A 24,188-nucleotide genomic window follows, 5' to 3' on the forward strand; every position below is an offset into this window, starting at 1 on the left:
CTGATCCTCTGCCAGATTAAGTCATAACAGTTGCTTCACTCAAGACACATTCTATGGCTCATCAGTCCCTCCAGATAAAGACAGTAAGCAAGTAGATATGATAGGTCATTGTGAGATTCTCTCAGTAGATTCACAGAAAAGCTGCCCAAGGAACACAGGCAAGATTTTCAGAAATTCCTGAGTGAAGGTGGATTGGTAGCTAACCAAATAATCAGTACAGATGCGGACGCTTCAGACCTCACCGCACATGGATGCCTGCATGGCATTTGCCAAGAAGCTCTACTTTGCTTCGCCTCACAGGCCTCAAACCAGAGGCCCAATATATAATTATGAATCTTCTGTTTATGGGAAATTCACTGTTTGGTACTCCTGCAGATGTGGAAATGTCCAAAATTAAATCTGCACTGGACACTCTCAAAGCTGTGGGTCCGGAGAGAAGCATAAACAAATCAGAAGGAGATACAGGCCTTGGTTTTATCAGCAAAGGGTTCAAATCCCTCACTGGGCTCAACAACAACAAGCCCGGTCCCACTACCATTTTCACATTGCAGCCAGAGAAAGAGGACCTCAACGTCAACCTGCATCCTCTACCAAACTAACTGCCAAGCGATGAGTCCTTACTTCCCCCTTCTCCGTTACCCACCCTGGTGGGATGGAAGTATTACCAAGCACCTGGAAGAGTGGCTCTCAATCAATAGAGTCAAGTGGGTCTTAAATATTGTTCTGAATGGTTACTCATTTCGTTTCAGATCTCCTCCTCCTGCTGTCCCACCTACAAAACATGTAATCAGCGAAGCCTCTTACAAAAAGAATTCATCAGCCTGCTACAAAAAGAGGCCATAGGGGAAGTCCCTCGTCCCCAAAGGGGATTAGAAGTTTTCTCTCGCTGTTTCATGGTGAGAAAAAATGTCAGAAACAAGAATTCAGATCTATTTTGGACTTGAGAGTACTGAAGAAATGTATACGGAAGAAAAAGTTCAAGATGCTAGCTCTTCACCAGATTCACCCACAGCTACATCACGGGGACCGAATGTGCTCCACAGATCTCCAGGATGCATATTTCCACATCCCGATTGCCACAAAACACTGGAAGGTCCTACGCTTCAAAGTGGCATTGAAACATTATCAGTACGAAGTGCTACCTTTCGGCCTGAAATCGGCTCCTCGAATATTCTCAAAATTTATGGCTGAGGTTGCAGCATCCTTAAGGAGAAAGAAAATATTCATCTTACTTATACGATTGGCCTATAAAGAGTTGTCCCTGTCACCAGCAAAGAGTATTAACAATTGTGTTTCGAGACACTTTAAAATCTAGGTCTCCGGATCCATTTAAAAAACCTATACGACGTCCATTCCAAATTCTTTATGACTTGGGGGCTACTCTAGACACAATACCCTCAAAAGTGTATCCTTCGGAGAAGAGACTATCCTCAATTAGTCTGAAGTGTTGCAATCTCCTGAACACTCATCACCCATCTGCCAGACAGCTTGCGTTTCTACTAGGATTGGGCTTCTTGCATTTTCATAGTCCCCCACACAAGATTGCGCATGAGACCTCTACAACAATGTCTAGAGGATCAGTGGAATCAGTTTTCAGATCACTAAGAAGATAAACTGCAGGCCTCGAGAAATCTACTCGCCATGGCGAGTCAGATTTTCTCCAGAAGAGCTATATATAAAGCCCACTCACGCATTCTGGCGAGCTGACAGACAACATGTGTTCAGTTCACTCACAAAGTGAAGTCGCATTAAAGATGCCTTCAAATCTTGTTTTATCTTGTCACATTTATTCTGTCTCCTGACAAACGTACTGTACAAAAAGTGTGACATGAGTGGCTTTAGGATGTCATGTTTTATTCTAATACATTTAAATAGCCAAAAAGTCAACTATACAAACATTTCAATATAAATTGCAGTAGTTATGAAAGCTCCTGTTTTGTAATTCTGTGTGATGAATGATAATAGGATGAAAACAAATCAGAACACTTTACTTTGTAATGTACAAATGATAAATATGTTTGTTGAAACCCAATTTCCACTGGTTATCGTTTATACACTATATAGTTTTATAAGTAAAACTGCATGCACGTTTTTCAACATTTCAATGAAAAATGTGCTGTCTGTAAATGACAGTGCACTAATACCTAATGCTTTAGTAATATATTAAAAGTGAGTTTTTAAAGATCAACTGAGAAACATTCCTGCCCCTACCAAGATAGCAAAGCTGTTAGTGAACTAAGAGGCAAGTCAGAGTCATGTGTACACTATATGTGGGCTAGATTCTTACTCTGCACGGAGAAAACGTTTAGTCTATGAAATCAAACCAAATAGGTTTTTGTGTACAGCAGGAATGCTGAACTTGCATATTGGAAAGTGCTCTCATGTTATCATGAAAAAAGGTGGCTCCTCATAATAAAATATTTGCCTAGGATGACTTAATGAAACCAGTTTATGGGTCAAGTACATTACAGTTAGGTTGAGTAGGTTATTCAAGTTACTAGACCTGCAGGTCTAGTAAAATGTTTATGATTTTTCGAGGCCTTAACGGATCCTGTCATAAACTGCGATCCAATTGTGGTCTAATAGACAGAACTTACTGGTTGGAGTTCCTTTTCACCAGAATCCTCCCACACAGACACTAATCACAGATGTCTCTTTCTAGTGATGGGGTGCTCACATGCGTTCCCTTCAGACTCAGGGAGTGAGGTCAGACAATGAGCAGAAGTATGATATCAACATGCTAGAACTGAGAGTGGTTCATCTAGCCCCAAAGTCCTTTCATCTATTAATAACAACATGCTTTCTCCTTGTCCAAACCGACAACACAACCACCATGTTCTAGATAGCAGGAACTCATTCTCGTCCCCTGTCTCTGGAAGCGCAGGCCATTTGGAAGTAGCTTATAGCCTGAAACTTGACAATATCAGCCATTCGCCTGCCAGGAGTTCCGAACATTAAAGCAGATTCTCTCAGTTGCAATTTCTGCTAAAGCAACAACTGGATTGCACACGATGGTGTGATGCAAGACAGTTTCCAGGAATTGTGCATCCACAAATCGCCGTTTGCAGACGCAAACAACAAAAAATGCCCGACTACGCATCCAGGTTTTAACAACCAGGGTCGAAGGAGAATGTCCTTTTGAGAAGTTGATCAGGGAAATTTCTTTACACATTTCCGCCAACTCCGCTGATTCCAATAGTGCTCGACAAACGGTGTAAGTCCAGGACCAGAATGATGATCCTCATAGCACCAGAATGGCCTCACCAGTAGTGGTTTACGGACTTAGCACATTTTTACCCACACGTAATCAGCCTAATCATGGCATACCCAAAATTGTGAATCAAAGTACCCTTGATTTGCCCCCTGCATCTGCCCCGTTAGTAGCAGTTTTACTAGAGGTCCCTTCTCTCTCCCAAGAAACTAGGGAAACCACCCAGGATCTAATACATAGAGGGACCCATTGGTGTACTAAAAATGTAATAAATGGCCAGTATATATCATCTGACATTATTGTGGCCAGAAGAGTGGGGTGGATAGGCCAACAAACAAAAAAGATTGGTGTAGGAGATTGCATAGTTGTTCATTTCAACGACTCAGAGAAAGCCAAGATGTTAATAGGCTGTGCATACCAGACTAAGTCAAACTCCCAAATAAGAGTAGTCTCACTGCAATACTTTTACCCCCCCCAAGTCAGTGCGGAGGCTTTATGCAATGGCAATGGCCTATACCACGAAAATCAGGGAAGCCTGTGGCTAAAACTAATATAGACAATAATCTACTAATGAGCAACAGATTTCAACCCCTAGCAGCTCTCCAAAACTTGGATGAAAGCGACTGACTAGAGCAGAAGATAAAACTGATCAGGGCATTCCCCCAATTAGCATGACCTTAAATGCACAAACACCAGCGGCTCAGGATCATGTTGAAATAATTACTACAATCCCAGAATCTCTCCCGATCCCAAATCCCACTGTGGCCAAGTATGATACGGTTCTCACATGGAACATAGCGGGAATAAGAGCCAAAAGAGGGAATTCTTGCTGGGAAAACTTTCTTTCAATGCATCAAATCATCGCCCTTCAGAAAACTTGGGAAGTAAACAATTGTTTTTATCTAGATGGTTTTATTTCATTTCACAAATGTGCTATTCCGTCGAACATGGGTAGAGCGAGAGGGGGGTTACTGCTAATGTTCTCACAAAAACTCTCTTGAAAGACACGTTTGGTTGATTGTAAATCTCAGAATGTTTTGGCAGTAGAACTGTCTTTTCAGAATCGCCCCACTGTGTTAGTGATACATTTTTATAATTCTTTTACTAGAGGGAATGACCTGGAACACCTACAAGATTTAAAGGACTTCTTGGAATGTTATGAGGAGACTAAACCAGTTTATTATGAAATAATAATTCTATGGGATTTTAACATTCATCAATGTCATTTAAATTGTCTCATAAACCAGGACTAGGGGAAATTTTCATTTTCATTAAATCATTTTGAGCACACACCATCAGGTATTTTGCTCGAAGGCATTTTATCAAATAAAAATCTATGCTGTCTCCAACAGTTGGACAATATGTTGCCAGTACCAACTTATGTAGAAAATGGAAGTTCTCTTCCAGGGGATCCTCATCAATAGTCATAAGCATTAGAATATTCCCGCCCATGTGCGGGACCCCAGAAACACTATATTATATGTGCCCCACATATACATATATATATATAAATCATATATATATAAAAACATGCAATAGCAGCCAAATAACATCAGAGCTGAAATATGCTGTGAAGAATTTCCACCATACACGAATAATAAGCATTAGAAACATGAGAAACAACACCAAAGATTGTTTAGAAACTGTTTTAATGCTCATAAAGCAGTAGAAATTCTCATAACTCACTGGAAGCATAGGAAGCTCCCAGGTTGCATTGCAAACACACAGTCTAAAAAGACTGAAAAGCTAACCTGTAGCTGAATAGCAATAAACTGACACCGTGCCTTTAAGGCACTCATGACCCCCTGTATCCCATCATGCCCCAGGGGTGACAGTTAAGTCAGTTGTTCTTTCCGGCTCCTTCAGAGAAGGACCCTGGTTACACAGCTCCACTTTTTTTCTGGTTTTTCACAGAAAACAACTTCACTTTTGACAATTTTTACTCTTACTTTGACAGTTAATATCTAGTCAAGTAAGATACTGCTTTTTTCAGTCAGTTTGGTGAACATTTTCTTCTGAGAATGCCTTCACTCTTTGATAAATGTCCTTCTTGTGGCAACAAGAAGGCAAAATCAGACAACCACGACGTCTGCATCTTGTGTCTGCCTGAAGATCATGATCCAGGCACCTGTCCTCATTGTGAGCACCTGTCAGGAAGAACTCTCAAAGACAGGGAGAGGATTCGCATTTATGGCCTGGCTCACAGGGCTTCAAGAGGAAGATCACCGGTGAATAAGGGCTCCAAGATGGTTCATACATCTTCAAAAAAGAAGTCTTCATACCCTTCTACTTCAGCGTCTGGCTTGGCGCTGAGTAAAGAACCACCGGTGGAGTTTTTCTCTTCTAAACTACCGTCGACGGCGGGCTCGCCGTCGAATCGAAGACCAGGTACGTTGACGACGTCGAAGGATCCAGCTCCGTCGTCCAAATCCCCTCCGCCGGCGTCAACCGGGCAACGATCGGCGTCGAGGAAGACTCCGCCGCCGTCAACCGGCGACGGTCGGCATCGAGATCCATAACCCCTCCGCCGTCGTCAACTAGGCGACGACCGGCGTCGAGGGAGGTTACTCCTCCGCCGTCGTCATCCAGGCGACGACCGGCGTCGAGAAGTGTGACCCCTCCGCCGTCGTCCAAGAAGCGCGTTCGGCGTCGAGGACCAAGACCCCTCCGCCGTCGACAGTAGCTCGTCGATCGGTGTCGAGGCCGCAGTCTCCGTCAGTGCCTCGTCGGCGCTCGGCATCGAGGGTGCCCAATACGCCTCCGCCGTCGTCGCACAGGCACTCGACATCGAGACAGAAATCTCCGTTGACGGACGGTCATCGCCGTTCGACGTCGAGGCAGGAAGCTCCGTCGACGACTTGACATCGTCATTCGACGTCGAGAGACAAGCCTCCGTCGACGACTGGACATCGTCGTTCAACGTCGAGAGAGAGGGCTCCGTCGACGGCCGGTCATCGCCGTTCGACGTCGAGACAGAGGACTCCATGGACAGCTGCTCATCGCCATTCGACGTCGAGAGACCACAGACCCTCTCATGGAGATTCGAGGTCGAGATTGTTTGATCCTCCGACTCCTCGAAAGCGTTCGACGGCGAGGGAAGAACGCTCAACGTCGAGGCATTCAGATGCGATCATGGTGACGGAGTCTGCTTCCCGTCATTCATCTTCACGCTCCTCTGGCTCCTCAACTGAACCTTCAAGGTCCAGAAGTCCTGTACACAGATCTCATGAGCGTCGGCCAGATCCTTCGGCCGAGCAAGTCAGATTATCACCTAAATGGTACAAATCTTTGGACCATTGGCGAGATTCTGGGGCTACCAAGCGTATGCAGGAATATGCCAGCCCACAGCACAGGTCTCCTCTTCAGGATCTGTTGGAGGAGATGGACAAGCGTAGCCCTCCCAGGCAAAAATCATCTGTGCGACCATCAGCCAGATCTCCCAGAAGATCCCGATCTCCTAGAAAGGAACCTCGGACAGAAGATCGGATCAGGTCTCGCTCTCCTAGACGAGAGGAACGTTCAAAAAGATCGCCAGAGCGGGGACACAGTGCTCACCGTAGACGTCGACGTACTCCGTCTACTTCATCTACCTCTTCCACCAGGTCGTCCAAGAGGGACTACTCCCCTACGTTGACAGACAGTCCTACGTCCAGGTCCTCCCCAGTGGATGACATTGGTACGTATTTGGATGTACTGCAAAGAGGAGCACTGAAGCTGAACATTGAAATGTCTGTCCCTCAAGTAACAACGACAGTCATTTTTGAGACCTTACACAAGAAAGCCATCTCCCGGCCTCTGCTGCCTTTAGTCCCGGGGACTATGGATCCAGTCAAAGAGGTTTTCCTAACTCCAGCGGCGATCAGGGCTGTACCAGCCCGCATTCAGAAGAAGTACAAACCGGCATCTTCTGACCCGGTGTTTGTAAAATCTGACCCTCCAGCAGACTCTGTAATTGTGGCAGCGGCGAGGAAGACGCACGCTGTCACTGGTTCCTCTTCAGTCCCACCAGATAAGGACAGCAAAGCTCAAGACTCCTGGGGTCGAAAGGTTTGCAACTCAGCTGCTTCCACTCTTAAGGTTTCTAGTGCAGCTGCGCTTCTGGGTCGATACGACAGAGCCTTATGGGACTCTATGGAAAGATTCAAAGCCAAACTGCCAAAAGAAGACCAGCAGGACTTTGAAGAGACTGTTACAGAGGGGTGTCTGGTGGCAAATCAGATGATAAGCACAGCTGCGGATGGTGCAGTGCTTTCGGCTCATTCCTATTCACATGGGGTCTGTGCCAGAAGATCAGCCTGGTTGCGCCTTACAGGTCTGAAGCCGGATGCTCAGCATCGCATCCTTAATCTCCCCTTTTCGGGTTCCGCGCTCTTCGGGGACCATGCGGATGAAGAGATGACCCGAATGAAGACGGAACTGGATACGGTGATGGCGGTGGGCTTGGAGAAAAATAAGGAATTCAAGCGCCGCTTCAAGTCCAACAGGGGGAGAGGGGCTCAACAGAGGGTTCAAACCCCTCAGTGGTCCCAAAATAAGAACCAAGGGAAACCTCAGTTTCGAGGCAAGCCCTGCAGAGGTAGAGGAGGTCACCAACAATCCTCCAATACCACAAGAGGAGGAAAGGCCTGAACAGTGGCTTCCTCTGGCGCCGTTACCCACTCCAGTGGGAGGAAGTGCTTCACAACACCTGGCAGAGTGGGTCAGCATCACAAGAGATCAGTGGGTGCTGAATATACTGCGCAATGGATACAGGATACGTTTCCAGACTCCTCCGAAGAGCATCCCTCCAAAGAGCTCTTGTCCTCATCAGCTAAGCTTGCTCCGAAGAGAGGTGAAAGTCCTCCTGCAAAAAAGAGCGATAGAGGAGGTTCCTCCCGCTCTAAGAGGAAAGGGGGTTTATTCCAGATTCTTCCTTGTCCCCAAAAAAGATCAGGAGGACAAGTTCAGACCAATACTCGACCTGCGACTATTAAACAAAGTCATCGTCAAAGAAAAGTTCCGCATGTTAGCGCTTCACCAAATATGTCCACATCTTCAAGCCGGAGATTGGATGTGTTCGGTGGATCTGCAAGATGCGTACTTTCACATCCCAATTGCTCTACAACATCGCAAGTACCTCAGGTTTGTCTTAGGGAACAAACACTACCAGTACAAGGTGTTACCCTTCGGTCTCAAGTCCGCCCCACGAGTCTTCACCAAATGCATGGCAGTGGTGGCGGCTTTTCTGCACAAAAAGGGTCTCTTCATTTATCCATACCTGGACGACTGGCTCCTAAAAGGTCCATCTCCGGTACAAGTGACGCACGATCTACAACTGTGCCTGCACCAGCTACACAGGCTCGGCCTCCATGTGAACCTGGAGAAGTCAGTCCAGCGGCCTACACAGTCCATCCACTATCTAGCCTCCGTTCTGGACACAAGCTTGGGAAAAGCGTTTCGTTCGGAGGAGAGACTTTTTTCCATGAGTCAGAAATGTGGGATTCTGCTGGAGTCTCGGCTTCCAACAGCCTGACAAGTAGCATCCCTTCTGGGTTCCATGGCGTCCTGCATTTTTCTCATCCCAAACGCCAGGCTGAGAATGCGTCCTCTACAACAGGCTCTGGAGGATCAGTGGGACCAAGCGACAGGACACTGGGAAGATCGTATCACTCTTTCCCATACAACGAAAGATGCCATCAAATGGTGGACTCGGAGAAAGAATGTGTTGGTGGGGGTACCGTTTCACCAACCCGTTCCTTCCCAGTCTATAGTGACGGATGCCTCCCTGCAAGGCTGGGGAGCACACATGGGTCCGCTTCAAATTCAAGGACAGTGGTCTGCACAGGAGCAGACATACCACATCAACATGCTGGAACTCAGAGCGGTATTCCTGGCTCTCAAGGCTTTCTTACCAGCGATCAAATCCAACTCAGTCCTAGTTCAGACGGACAATACGACCACCATGTTCTATCTGAACAAACAAGGAGGCACAAGATCTCGCCCACTCTCTCGAGAGGCTCAGACAATCTGGCATTGGCTTCTCTCTCGAGGACTCACAGTAGTGGCGGTGCACCTTCCGGGCGAGTTAAACATAAAAGCAGACGCACTCAGCAGGCACTTCGAAGATCAGCCAGACTGGGTGCTAAGCGACGAAGTAGTAGAAGAGCTTTTCCGTTGCTGGGGTCGTCCATCCATAGACTTGTTTGCAGACGACGAAAATGCCAAATGCCACGCCTTCGCGTCCAGGTTCCACCGGCCAGGAACGCAGGGGAATGCTCTACTGATGGATTGGTCAGGGACGTTCGCATACGCATTTCCTCCCCTGGCTCTGATTCCGAGAGTAGTTTCCAAGCTCCTCAGGTCGAACATGGAAATGATCCTGATTGCTCCGGATTGGCCGCGGCAGTGGTGGTACCCGGACCTTCTTCATCTGTCTGTGTGTCCACACAAACGGCTCCCTTGCAGGCCGGACCTGTTGAGCAAGATGAACGGGAGGATAATGCATCCCAACCTCCCATCATTGAACCTAACAGCATGGCTCCTGAGGTCCTGCAATATGGACATTTGAACTTGCCTCCTGAATGCATGAACATTTTAAAGGAGGCTAAGAGACCTTCCACGAGAGCGTCCTATGCGTTCAAGTGGAAAAGGTTTTACTTGTGGTGTAGGGATCATCACTTAGATCCGACTAAGGGGCAGGAGGACGTCATTTTACCATACCTCCTTTCCCTGGCAACTGCTCCATTAGAGTGCTTTTGTCAGCCATTGTAGCATACAGAAAATCACCTGATCAGATGTCTTTCTTTCAGGTTCCAGTGGTTAATGGCTTCCTCCAGGGGTTAAAGAAAGTGTATCCCCCTGTGCGAAATCCTTCTCCTCCTTGAGAATTAAACCTAGTTCTATCCAGATTAATGTCACCTCCTTTCGAGCCCATCCACAAGGCCTCCTTACAACATCTCTCTTGGAAAGCGGCCTTTTTGGTGGCTATTACCTCTGCCCGCAGAGTAAGTGAGATACAAGCGCTCTGTGCGAAGGAACCATATACTGTTTTCCACCACAACAGAGTAGTCCTAAGAGCTCATCCATCTTTCTTACCTAAGGTCATCTTTGCTTTTCATATAAATCAGTCTATTTCCCTCCCTTCCTTTTTTCCAAATCCTGCGACCTCAGCCGATCGGTCACTTCACTCCTTAGATCTTAAGAGAGTGCTTAAGTTTTATTTGGAAAAGACTAAAGGGATTAGGAAAACGGACCAACTGGTTGTGAACTATGGTTCAATGAGAACAGGCTTTCCAGCGGCCAAGAGGTCCATCTCCAGATGGATCGTCTCTTGCATTAAATTGGCCTATCAGCTTGCAGGCAAGCCTTTGTTGATGTCTCCAAAAGCGCATTCCACTAGAGGGAAGGCCGCTACAGTAGCTTTCTTACATGACATTCCAATGTCAGAAATATGCAAGGCTGCAACCTGGAAATCGGTTCATACCTTTACGAGGCATTACTGCCTCGAATCTGATTCCAGGGCCGATACTCAAGTAGGGCAAGCCTCCTTGAGGAATCTGTTTGGGTAACATATAGTCTACTCAGACTTGTTGATGAGATTACTGTCTTATCTTTCCTTTGCCCGCAGGGATGAGGAGAGGCTCGCTATTCTATTCTAATGCTTATGACTATTGATGAGGATCCCCTGGAAGAGAAGGATTAGTTACTTACCTGTGATCCTAGTTCTCTTCCAGGGGTATCCTCATCAAAGTCATAAGCAACCCTCCCGCCTCCCCGGGCAAAGGATACTCCTTAATAAGGAGATATTGTTAACCTATTTGTTATGGGGTTTGTTTTTCAGTTTCCGAAAAGAACAACTGACCTAACTGTCACCCCTGGGGCATGATGGGATACAGAGGGTCATGAGTGCCTTAAAGGCACGGTGTCAGTTTATTGCTATTCAGCTACAGGTTAGCTTTTCAGTCTTTTTAGACTGTGTGTTTGCAATGCAGCCTGTGAGCTTCCTATGCTTCCAGTGAGTTATGAGAATTTCTACTGCTTTATGAGCATTAAAACAGTTTCTAAACAATCTTTGGTGTTGTTTCTCATGTTTCTAATGCTTATTATTCATGTATGGTGGAAATTCTTCACAGCATATTTCAGCTCTGATGTTATTTGGCTGCTATTGCATGTTTTTATATATATATATGATTTATATATACGTATATGTATATATATGTGGGGCACATATAATATAGTGTTTCCGGGGTCCCGCACATGGGCGGGAATATTCTAATGCTTATGACTTTGATGAGGATACCCCTGGAAGAGAACTAAGATTACAGGTAAGTAACTAATCCATCTAGCACTATTGACTATATCCTATTGTCTGCTCCTCTAGTTTTATTTACTGAGGATTTATTGGTTACTTGGTTAGTCTTTAGCGACCATAATCCACTTACTGTTGCTATACTATTTTCTGCTACCGAAGCTGGAGAATCTGCTACTTGTTTGACAAATACAAATATTAGCACTAAAGATCAGGCCTGCAGGTTAAAGTGGGAAATGATAGCCCCAGATATTTTTTTTAACAATTTGTCCACAGTTTGGGATGTATGTCGTTACTACGCATGCTTTTACAACGCATGCCTTTACCACGCAGGTTTTACAACGCAAGTCGTTACAACGACTTGCGTTGGGGGGCGCTGGATAGTGGAATAGTTTAATTTACTATTCCAACTCCAGTCCCTGTGGATAGTAGGGAAGGTTTTGGATAGTAAATTAAACTATTCCCTATCCTACAGCGCCCCCCAGCGCAAGTCGTTGTAACGACTTGCGTTGTAAAAGTTGTGTGGTAAAGGTACTGCGTGGTAAAAGTTGCGTTGTCAACGCTGTTCCCCCACAGTTTGCGCCCCTGAAATTGAGTCCTGCCTAGACCCCTGTATATATAGGACAGCTCCATCTTAACAGCCTTTGGGAAATTAACAAAACAAATTCAATCTGACCTCACAGTTATTGGTGGGACCAGATGCCCGAAGGCTGTAAGATGGTTTAATGGAGCATGTTCAGCCACTCATACGGAGCTTATACAGGCCCTAAAAAATACCCCTAGAGACAAAACAGAAATTAGGGACAAAAGAAAGGCTTATAAGAGAGCAGTCCATAACAGGAAGAAGGAGTTAAAAGAACAAGCCTGGGATGCTCTACAACAGGCTAGCATACTGAAAGATAGCTCGAACTTCTGGTCGGTAGTTAACAGCCCCTTTCTCTCTGAAATTCCTAACTCTAACACTTTAATACCAGCAGACAAATTGGCATCGCATTTTGGAAATATTTTTTGTGATGTAAACCTGGAAGAAACAAAGGAGTATATGGAAGGTGGACACGCTAGCACACCACTCCACTTTAGTGTAGAGGAGGTCTATGAAGCAATTGCAACTACAGCTGGAGGAAAGGCCCCAGGCCCCGACGGGGTACCAGCCGATCTTTACAAAGCAGATCCAAATGTATGGGCTAGCATTTTAACAAATGTTTTTAATGCCGCGTGTTCACATTGATACCCAATTTCCTGGGGGAAAGCAGTAATTTTTCCCATTTTTAAAAAGGGTGCAAGGGATGAGCCTACATGTTATAGGCCAATCTCACTTTTAGATTCTGCAGCCAAAATTATGAGAAAAGTTGTACTAAATCGCTCAACGACATGGCTGGATGACCGAAATGTTATTTCCAACCTGCAATATGGCTTTAGGCCTGGTAAAGGGACCTTGGACCAATGCTTAAATTTACACTTAGAGGTAGGCAAGTACACCATCCCCAAAAAGGGAACAATACATTTGGCATTCATGGACTTGACGCAAGCCTTTGATTGTGTTGACAGATCAAAGTTGTGGTCTATCCTAAGTGATAAGGGTCTCGAACCAGAGCTCGTGGACTGCCTACACGCTATCCATAAGAATAACATAGCGGCTGTCAGATATAACGATAATGGGGATTTGCCAACTGCCTGGGAGGTAAAAAGAGGGGTAAGCCAAGGTTGTATACTGGCCCCTCTCTTATTCACACTATACATAAATAATTTGGGAGATTCTTTAATTGCCAGTTGCAAAGATATCCCTAGATATCCCTAGATTTGGTGACAAGGTGATCCCCGCACTTTTATATCCGGATGACACAGTCATATTAGCTAGAACGGCAGTGGGTCTCCAATCACTTTTAGATGCTTTTATAGTTTTTATGGATTCCCTAGATCTTTCAACTCATTTTAAGAAATCGCACACTATGTCTATTGGCCCTGGAAAGTCTAAAAAAAGACCACATTTTATTGCAAAGGGACAGACATAACAAAGGTTCAAACTTTCCCTTACTTGGGGGGGTACTTATTTTTTTGTTATGCTACCAAGCTTAGGACAGTGGACCACTCGAAGACAAGGCACCAATCCTAGGATCACCAAACCAATTTGTTTACAAATTCCAGCGTGCTCTTTCCAAATGCTCCCTGTCCCAAGAGCATCACCCAAAACTAGGGTAAAAAGTCAAACTGGACAAAAATTGGGGGTACTTATTGACGAACGTGCGTCATGGTGCCCACAAATTACGCAAAAAAAGAATACCCTTGCAAGAGCTACTAGGGCCACACTAAAGTTTGCTAAAAAACTAGGGACTAACCGCCCGATTCATCAAACAAAATTGCGCTCGCAAAGGGCCAGATTCTGAGAATCTGGCCCTTTGCGAGTGCGATTTTTGCATTTGGGATTCAGCATCCCAAATGCAAAAATCGCTAATTTCGATCTCGCAATTTTGCGAGGAATTACATTTAGGGAATCTCTATTTGAGATTCCTTAAATGTAATTCATCATCCAATTTTTTTTTGCGAATTCGCAATTTCTGGCCGCAATTTACCGCAAGGTCAGTACTGTGTAGACTATGTTTACTATTTCCTACATGCATTTAGACTGGACTACGGGACTACGGGAATGCGTTGTGTATAGGCCTTCCCCAAAAGCTCATCAATAAACTTCAAGTAGTACTTAATGATGCAGCTAGGCTGATCTTTAGGTTACCTAGATGGGCCCAGGACTCCCTGCTGCTGTGCAAACTCCACTGGCTCCCCATCAAGCAGAGAGTAAAGTTCAAAGGCCTCTGCATTGCCCATAAAGGAATCTATGGCAAAGCCCTGGGCTATATTAACGAACGCTTGAAAAACCATGTTCTGGGACGCATACTGCGGTCCTCTGAGGCCCACCACCTGGCTACCCCTAGATACAATACTGCATCTAAAGGATGTAGAGCTTTATCCGTACTGCTCCCACAACTCTGGAACCAGCTGCCTGACCACTTGCGTGAAGAACCGGCCCTCCTCCCATTCAGAAAACAACTCAAAACGCTCCTGTTTAGGGAGGTACTGGACACTGTCTAAACTCACCACACTGTGGGGCCTTACATCTGCCCACGACCTCTGCCATTCCCTCTAAAGCACTTAGAGACCTGCCGGTGATTAGCGCTATATAAAAATCAATTAAACAAAAAATTGTCAGGCAGCTACATTGGCGTTGGTACACATGCTCTGAAGCACCACTACCCCAATAATCCATTCCATTGAGATGTGCATCTTGCCTGCTTGGTCCTGTCCTGTAGAATTTTTTGCTATGAGCCAATTCACAGATCCACCAGTAAGGGGGGCGCCTTTGTGGTATCTATTCACAGGGTCATGAATCTGCAGTGAGAAGTATCCACCAGAAGAACAAGTTACTTACTTTTGGTAAGTCTCTTTTTGTGGATACTCTATCCAACCGCAGATTCCTCACCGACCATCTCACCTTCTCACTCTGTGAACTGGACTTTTTTCCATCTAAAAGGTCCCAATCTAGAGAACTGCACATTGGTCGTGCCATTTTGCCCAGGGGCTCTGCGTATGAGAGTGCAGACAGCCTGAGAAAGCCGCTGATGTCAGCACACATAGGTGGTGCATATATCTGAAAGAAACAGGTTAGTATTAGATTCCTTACCTTAGAATATCCCCAGGCGTCAGTCTGGATCCGGAAATTTTTGCGTAGCAGTACCCCTGCGCGTCGGTAGGCGTCGTCTGCGGCTCCGCGTCCGTCGTTGGCGGTGCCGGGATGACGTCTCCGGAGTACTTAGACGCCGCCCTCGCGCGCTGACGTCAGTTCTTCTTTTTTCCGCGCCAGCAAGCACAGGTCCGGAGAAAGTGGTACCCTTTAGTCACTTTTTGACTAAGCTTTTTTCGATTCTTTTGGATCTGTTTCGAGTCGTACGACTCCATCAGTGCCGGTAGGGATGCCCGGGTTCAAGTCCTGTGCTGACTGCAACCGACTGATGTCGGTTACCTACCCCCATCGCCGGTATCTACATTGCCTGGGGCCCGACCACGATGACAAGTCATGCCCCGACTGCCGGGCCTTGACGTCTAAGGCTAGGCGGGAGCGGTCCCGTAAGCGCCTCGAGCTCCGGCAGTCGGCCCGTGTCGTTCGAGGTCCCGGTCCGGAAGGAGGTCGAGGGACCGTTCACGGGGCCGGAGTCATCGCAGATTGGCGAGTCGACACCACTCGTCTGGCTCCAAGTCCTCAGGTAAGAGGCACAAGAAGTCGAAGATGCGTCATCGCTCTTCTGACTCCCCCCCGATGCTCGCGCGATGCAGCCGGGGGTTCGGGTGACACAGCCCACGTGGCTCTGCCGGAGCTGCAGGCGTCGCGGCCTGCTCCATACCCGTCGGTCCCTGGGCAGACCGCGACGCCGGAGGAGATCGACGCCAGGGATCTGGGTCCATCCTTTACCCCTGAATTCCAGGAGATGGACAACGAGGTAGGCTGGGAGGGGTCTGAGGACCACATGAGTGCCAGTCATTTCAGGACTGGACAAAGGAACTAGGGGAAGCCAGTGGCATGGATACCTCCCCAGACACTGGTTTTGTCTCCCCTCCTACTGTAGCTACGGAAGGGGGCTACTTATAGTGTGGTGCTGACCAGGATGGCCAAGGCCTTAGCTCTTGAGCTCCCCGTCGCAGCGGTGAGGTCTAACATCCTCACAGAGGTCGTTAAACCGCAGGTAAGCTCCCCAGAGCCTCTACTGCCGTTTAATGACGTCCTGTTGGGCACTTGGTCCAGTCCCGCTACAGGTCCCCCTGTAGATAGGAACGTTGCTAGGTGCCACCGCCCTGCTCCGGCCGACCCTAGTTTCCTGTCCACCCACCCCACCCCGAGAGCCTGGTTATCCAGGCCTCTACTTCCCAATCCGCATTCCCGATTGCACCTCCGGATCGGGAATCCAAGAAGTTTGAGCAATTCGGCAAGAAGATGTTCTCCTCCCTTAGTTTGGGGTTGCTATCGGTCAACACTGCGTGCCTCATGGGCCGTTACACCCACTCCCTGTGGGATACGGTTGCCGCCGTGCTGCCTGAGTTCCCGGAGGGAGCCCGGGTGAGAGTAGCTCAAGCCCTCGCGGAGGGACGAGACGCAGCGCAGTATTCCATACGATGTGGGCTGGATACCACGGACTCGCTGGGGAGAGCGATTTTCACTTCTGTGGCGGTTCGCCGCCACGACTGGCTGAGGTCTGCTAAATTCTCGGCCGATGTCCAGAACACCCTTATGGACATGCCGTTCGATGGCAGCCATCTCTTTGGTGGCAAGGCAGATAGTGCGCTGGAACGCTTTAAGGACTCCAGGGCTACGGCCAAGTCCTTGGGCCTGTCGGCCCCGCGCCAGTAGTCTTCTGCCCAGTGCTCCTTTCGTGGGCACGGAAGGGGCGCCCCCACACGTCCTGCCAGCCACGGGCCGCAGACTACCATTCAGCGCAGCGGCGGGCATGGTTACCATTGCGGCGGTAACAGGGGACAACGGCGCGGCAAGTCCACATCTACCCGCGCAGCATCTGCCTCAAAGCCTTCCTAGTCCGAGCTTTCAGGCACATTTGACACCAGTGGGGGGCAGGGTTCGCCATCACTTGCTGCAAATCGTCCAAAGGGGCTACTCCCTCCCCTTCGAGGCGGCCCCTCCAGCCATGCCACCGCAGTACCACCGCGTGTCGGGGGATCACTTGCAACTTCTGAAAGAGGAAGTTACGGCCCTCTTTGCCAAGGGGGCCATCAAGCGCGTTCCTGGGCCAAGAAGTAGGGTGTGGTTGTTACTCCCACTACTTTCTGGTTCCCAAGAAGGGCAAAGGGGGCCTACGCCCTATCTTGGACCTGCAGAACCACAACGGCTTCTTCCGGAAGGAGAAGTTCAAGATGCTGACTTTGGCTCAGGTCTTAGCTGCCCTAAACCCGGGAGACTGGATGGTAGCGTTGGACTTGCAGGACACCTATTTCCACATTCCTGTCCTTCCGGCCCACCGGCGCTACCTGCGGTTCAGGGTAAGCCTTGAGCACTTTCAGTTTACCGTGCTCTCCTTCGGCCTTACTGGCGCCCCACGGGTGTTCACGAAAGTGATGGCGGTGGTCGCAGCTCATCTGCGCAGGTTAGGGGTTTCAGTCTTCCCCTACCTCGACGACTGGTTGTTGGAGGCGGGCTCGCCCCAGACAGTCGTCTGCCACCTCCAGACTATGGCCGACCTCCTGCACCTGCTGGGGTTCTCCATCAATGTGCCGAAGTCGCACCTGTGTCCCTCTCAGAAGCTCCTCTTCATCGGAGCGGTTCAAGACTCGGCGCAGTTTCGGGTTTATCCTCCCGAACAGCGGGTTCGGGATATTCAGGCTCTGATTCCGATCTTTCAGCCGTTATCCTGAGTCTCGGTCAGGTTGACGCTGCGGCTTCTGCGGCTGATGGCCTCCTGCATCCTTCTGGTGCATCACGCCAGGTGGCAGATGCGAGCTCTGCAGTGGGACCTGAAGTTTCAGTGGGCCCAGCACCAGGGCAACTTGTCCGACCATGTCTTGATCTCGGAGGGCACTGCAAGACAGTTGCAGTGGTGGCTCACAGACCGCGATTGGGTCAGCGGCAGATCCCTCTCCCTACCCCAACCGGAGCACGTAGTTGTGACGGACGTGTCCCTCCAGGGCTGGGGTGGGCCACATGGGAGAGGCGGAGATTAGAGGCCTCTGGTCACCGGCGGAGTCCCGGCTCCACATCAACCTTCTGGAGCTGCGGGCGATCCGGGTTGCACTGAAGGCATTCCTCCCCTCTGTCTGGGGGAGTGTAGTGCAGGTGTTCACGGACAACACCACTGCCATGTGGTACTCCAACAAACAGGGCGGGGTGGAGTTGTGGACCCTATGCCAGGAGGCTCTGTGCCTCTGGCAGTGGCTGGAACATCAGGGCGTGACCGTGGTGGTTCATCACCTGGCAGGTTCCCTGAACGCCAGGGCGAACAAACTCAGCCGTCGGTCCATGATGGATCACGAATGGCGTCTGAACTCGGACGTGGTGCAGGGTCTCTTTCAGCAGTGGGGAGAGCCTTGGTTAGATCTATTTGCCACAGAAGAGAACGCGCAATGTCAAGATCAGGCACAATCGGGCCCAAGTTATCCTTGTGGCTCCGGACTGGGCACGAAGATACTGGTATCCCGAGCTACTCAGCATGTCAGTCGATCCCCCGATTTGTCTGCCTCTTCAGGAGGACCTTCTGTCGCAGCAGCAGGGGACGGTCCTCCACCCGAACCTGTCCAGCCTCCACCTCCATGCGTGGAGATTGAGCGGCGACAGTTGAGGCCATTTGATTTGCCTCCTGAAGTCGGTGATGTTTTTCTGGCAGCCAGGCGTCCCTCCCAAAAATCGGTATACGCCTGCAGGTGGAACAAATTTGTGGCATGGTGCACAGCAAAGGCTGTGGATCCACTCTCTGCCCCTCTTTCTGAGGTTCTCCTCTTTCTTCTTTCTCTTGCCCAGCAGGGCTCAGCTCTGGGCACTATCAAGGGCTACCTCTCTGCCATTTGCGCCTTCTTAAGGCTCCCTGATCAGCCCTCTTTGTTCAAGTCCCCAGTTGTAAATAGGTTCTTGAAGGGCATCACTCATGTGTTCCCCCTGTTCCTTTCGTGATGCCTCAGTGGGACTTGAACCTTGTTCTAACTTATCTGATGTGCGCTCCCTTCGAGCCACTTCATAACTGTCCTCTTCGTCTTCTTACCCTTAAGACTGCATTCATGGTTGCCATCACCTCTGCCAGGAGAGTTAGTGAGCTCCAGGCCCTTTCTTCACAACCTCCTTTCCTTTCTTTCCATCCGGACAAAGCTGTGTTGCGGACGCAACCCTCTTTCCTGCCCAAGGTAGTCACAGCCTTCCACATCTGGCAGTCCATCACCTTGCCCACCTTCTTTCCGCCTCCCCATCCTTCGAAAGGGGAAGAGACGTTTTGGGTCCACCGTCTGGACCCAAAACGTGCGCTCTCATTCTATCTGGATCGCATACGCCAGTTCCGAGTGGATGACCACATCTTTGTTGGTTACGTGGGTGCCCAGAAGGGACGGGAGGTGCACAAACGGACCATTTCCCGATGGGTCGTCTTGTGCATCAAGGCTTGTTATTCACTGGCTAAAAAGGAGCCTCCTGTGAAATGGGCTAAGTGCCCATTCCACTCGGGCAATGGCGGCTAGTACTGCCCTGGGTCGGGGAGTTCCCTTGCAGGACAACTGTCAGGCAGCTACGTGGGCCTCGCTGCACACGTTCGCAAGACACTACTGCCTGTACAGCCAAGTCTGGAGAGATGGCTTTTTTGTCCGTTCCGTTCTCCAGGACTTTCTGGTGTGATTACTGGTTCATAGACCCACCACCGGGGTTGGTATTGCTGGGGTATCTATTCTAAGGTAAGGAATCTAATACTAACCTGTTTCTTTCAGATGCACAAGTTACTTACCTTCGGTAACGATATATCTGTAAGAAACAGTAGTTAGTATTAGATTCCTTACTGCCCCACCCATCCTCCCCGTTCTGCGAACCGATATCTAGGGTTAAGGTCATCCCCTTTCAGGGCCCTAGTTTCATGGCACCAGTGTTGGTTTTTATCATGGCTCTGCGTTTCTGGCGCGGAAAAGCTGTGTCTAAGAACTGACGTCTTACAAAAAGGGGGTGGTGATGAACAGAGTGTCTGAGTTAAACAGACCACTCTTACCCAGTCCAAAGATCAGGGCTTGATCCATCACCGTTATTTATCTCACTGCCCCATCCCAGCTCAGAACCTGGCTATATGCAAATCAGTCTGTCCCTGGCCCAGTGCATCATGGGAACAGGGCAGACTAAACTACCAAGCCAATTCTTCACCAGAAAGGAGACAAGCTACCGGGGACCGGTTTCTGGCATTTCAGCCTTCTTCGGCCCGGCTTGCTTGAATCCTGATGGAGCAGTGAGAAAGGGACTCATGTCTGAGTATACCCTGCCACACCTATAGTGGCCAAAAACGATTTACAAATCGGGAGCTTGTTTCCTTCCCAGTGTAAGAATTGGCTTTTGTAGTTTGGTTTGCCCTGTTCCCATCATGCACTGGGACAGGAACAGACTAATTTGCATACAGCCAGGTTCTGAAACTGGGATGGTGCAGTGAGCTAAAAAACGGTGTTGGATCTAGCCCTGATCTCTTGACTGGGTGAGAGCTTTCTGCTTAATTCAGAGACTCTGTCCCTCACCACCCCTTGTTGTAAATATTTTTGTCCACCCTAAGCGTGGAAGGGTATTCTCAGATGTGAGACCCTTGCTCATTGCACCATCAGGATTCAAGCAAACCGGGCCGAAGACGGCTGTAATGCCAGAAACCGGTCCCCGGGAGCTTGTTTCCTTCCCAGTGTAAGAATTGGCTTTTGTAGTTTGGTTTGCCCTGTTCCCATCATGCACTGGGACAGGAACAGACTAATTTGCATACAGCCAGGTTCTGAAACTGGGATGGTGCAGTGAGCTAAAAAACGGTGTTGGATCTAGCCCTGATCTCTTGACTGGGTGAGAGCTTTCTGCTTAATTCAGAGACTCTGTCCCTCACCACCCCTTGTTGTAAATATTTTTGTCCACCCTAAGCGTGGAAGGGTATTCTCAGATGTGAGACCCTTGCTCATTGCACCATCAGGATTCAAGCAAACCGGGCCGAAGACGGCTGTAATGCCAGAAACCGGTCCCCGGGAGCTTGTTTCCTTCCCAGTGTAAGAATTGGCTTTTGTAGTTTGGTTTGCCCTGTTCCCATCATGCACTGGGACAGGAACAGACTAATTTGCATACAGCCAGGTTCTGAAACTGGGATGGTGCAGTGAGCTAAAAAACGGTGTTGGATCTAGCCCTGATCTCTTGACTGGGTGAGAGCTTTCTGCTTAATTCAGAGACTCTGTCCCTCACCACCCCTTGTTGTAAATATTTTTGTCCACCCTAAGCGTGGAAGGGTATTCTCAGATGTGAGACCCTTGCTCATTGCACCATCAGGATTCAAGCAAACCGGGCCGAAGACGGCTGTAATGCCAGAAACCGGTCCCCGGGAGCTTGTTTCCTTCCCAGTGTAAGAATTGGCTTTTGTAGTTTGGTTTGCCCTGTTCCCATCATGCACTGGGACAGGAACAGACTAATTTGCATACAGCCAGGTTCTGAAACTGGGATGGTGCAGTGAGCTAAAAAACGGTGTTGGATCTAGCCCTGATCTCTTGACTGGGTGAGAGCTTTCTGCTTAATTCAGAGACTCTGTCCCTCACCACCCCTTGTTGTAAATATTTTTGTCCACCCTAAGGGTGGAAGGGTATTCTCAGATGTGAGACCCTTGCTCATTGCACCATCAGGATTCAAGCAAACCGGGCCGAAGACGGCTGTAATGCCAGAAACCGGTCCCCGGGAGCTTGTTTCCTTCCCAGTGTAAGAATTGGCTTTTGTAGTTTGGTTTGCCCTGTTCCCATCATGCACTGGGACAGGAACAGACTAATTTGCATACAGCCAGGTTCTGAAACTGGGATGGTGCAGTGAGCTAAAAAACGGTGTTGGATCTAGCCCTGATCTCTTGACTGGGTGAGAGCTTTCTGCTTAATTCAGAGACTCTGTCCCTCACCACCCCTTGTTGTAAATATTTTTGTCCACCCTAAGCGTGGAAGGGTATTCTCAGATGTGAGACCCTTGCTCATTGCACCATCAGGATTCAAGCAAACCGGGCCGAAGACGGCTGTAATGCCAGAAACCGGTCCCCGGGAGCTTGTTTCCTTCCCAGTGTAAGAATTGGCTTTTGTAGTTTGGTTTGCCCTGTTCCCATCATGCACTGGGACAGGAACAGACTAATTTGCATACAGCCAGGTTCTGAAACTGGGATGGTGCAGTGAGCTAAAAAACGGTGTTGGATCTAGCCCTGATCTCTTGACTGGGTGAGAGCTTTCTGCTTAATTCAGAGACTCTGTCCCTCACCACCCCTTGTTGTAAATATTTTTGTCCACCCTAAGCGTGGAAGGGTATTCTCAGATGTGAGACCCTTGCTCATTGCACCATCAGGATTCAAGCAAACCGAGCCGAAGACGGCTGTAATGCCAGAAACCGGTCCCCGGGAGCTTGTTTCCTTCCCAGTGTAAGAATTGGCTTTTGTAGTTTGGTTTGCCCTGTTCCCATCATGCACTGGGACAGGAACAGACTAATTTGCATACAGCCAGGTTCTGAAACTGGGATGGTGCAGTGAGCTAAAAAACGGTGTTGGATCTAGCCCTGATCTCTTGACTGGGTGAGAGCTTTCTGCTTAATTCAGAGACTCTGTCCCTCACCACCCCTTGTTGTAAATAAGAACTGACGTCAGCGCGCGGAGGCGGCGTCTAAGTACTCTGGTAATGTCATCCCGGCGCCAACGACGCCGACGATGGATGCGGAGCCGCAGATGACGCCTACCGACGCGCAGGGGTACTGCTACGCAAAAATTTCCGGATCCAGACTGACGCCTGGGGATATTCTAAGGTAAGGAATCTAATACTAACTACTGTTTCTTACAGATATATCGTTACCGAAGGTAAGTAACTTGTGCATTTAGCTCCACTGCTTTGAAGTTTCCGGATCGAGTTTCCGGATCGAGTCTGACTTACGGAGAATATTCACACGGTGCGCAATCTGTAGCTAGAGAGAGTATCCTCCAGAAAGAGCGTTACCAAAGGTAAGAAGAAATGTGTTCATGCAGGCATAGTAGTATTCAAGGCTCTTGAGACATGCTGGAATGAGTGGCTATAGTGTCATGTGGTGAGATCTGCCTCTAACTTGTTTGCTGCCTCCACAGTACTTCTTTGATGGGGTGAAGGCCCGCGTGGCACAAGGAGTGAAGGAAGATGAGGTTGGCTTCCAGTTGGCATACAGCAAACAAGAGCTGCGCAAGATCATCAAAAAGTACCCTGGCAAGGAAGTGAAGCGATCCCTGGAAGCGCTGCACCGCAACATCCTGAAATACCTCTCGCCGGAGGAGAACCTGCTGCCGGTAACCACCTGAGCCTGAGGGAGGTGGAGCAGGGCGATGCAGGGCGGAGCTGGAGGGAGGTGGAGCAGGGCGGTGCAGGGCGGAGCCGGAGGGAGGCAGAGCAGGGCGATGCAGGGCGGAGCCGGAGGGAGGCGGAGCAGGGCGATGCAGGGCGGAGCCGGAGGGAGGCGGAGCAGGGCCTTGCAGGGCGGAGCCGGAGGGAGGCGGAGCAGGGCCATGCAGGGTGGAGCTGCTCTTCACGCCTCTCACTGTCTCAGATAAAGGGTTGATAGGAGGAGAGGAAGAATAGGAATTGTAGAGAGAGTGGGCAGACATTGCAACTTGAGCAAAAGAGAGTAACTTAGGGCCTGGTTCGCAATAGTAAGCTTACTCTTTTGTGTAAATTCGCGTTCGTGTTTTCATAACCTCTGATTTAATAGTAAGCTTACAACTGAGGAGGCAGAGAACTCAGCACATACAAAATAGGGATGTTGTATGCTTTTATGTGCAGAGTTCTCCTCCCCGACTGCAGAGACTCCTATCCAAAATAGGCATAAACTCACCCAAAAGTGCAAGTCTACCTTTGTGAATCAGCCCCCATGGCTCAGACACTGCAGTGTTTGTTTAGTAAACACCTTTCCCTGCCCGAGCATTCCGTGCAGGTTTATAAATAGCACTGCATCAGGTACACACA

The 24,188-nt window shown here is 48.8% G+C and overlaps 1 protein-coding gene across 1 annotated transcript in view; it reads left to right on the forward strand.

Moving 5' to 3' along the window:
- The window catches only part of LOC147689434 (exocyst complex component 1-like), a 1,248,358-nt gene that overhangs the window by 1,173,833 nt on the left and 50,337 nt on the right, over positions 1 to 24,188 (forward strand). The window contains exon 18 of the mRNA XM_086939926.1: positions 23,321 to 23,515. Coding sequence (XP_086796052.1) covers positions 23,321 to 23,515 — 195 coding nt within the window. The remainder of the gene's footprint in view (positions 1 to 23,320; positions 23,516 to 24,188) is intronic.

Source organism: Lissotriton vulgaris, chromosome 10 (assembly GCF_964263255.1).
Source record: "Lissotriton vulgaris chromosome 10, aLisVul1.2, whole genome shotgun sequence".
NCBI classification, from domain to species: Eukaryota; Metazoa; Chordata; class Amphibia; order Caudata; family Salamandridae; genus Lissotriton; species Lissotriton vulgaris.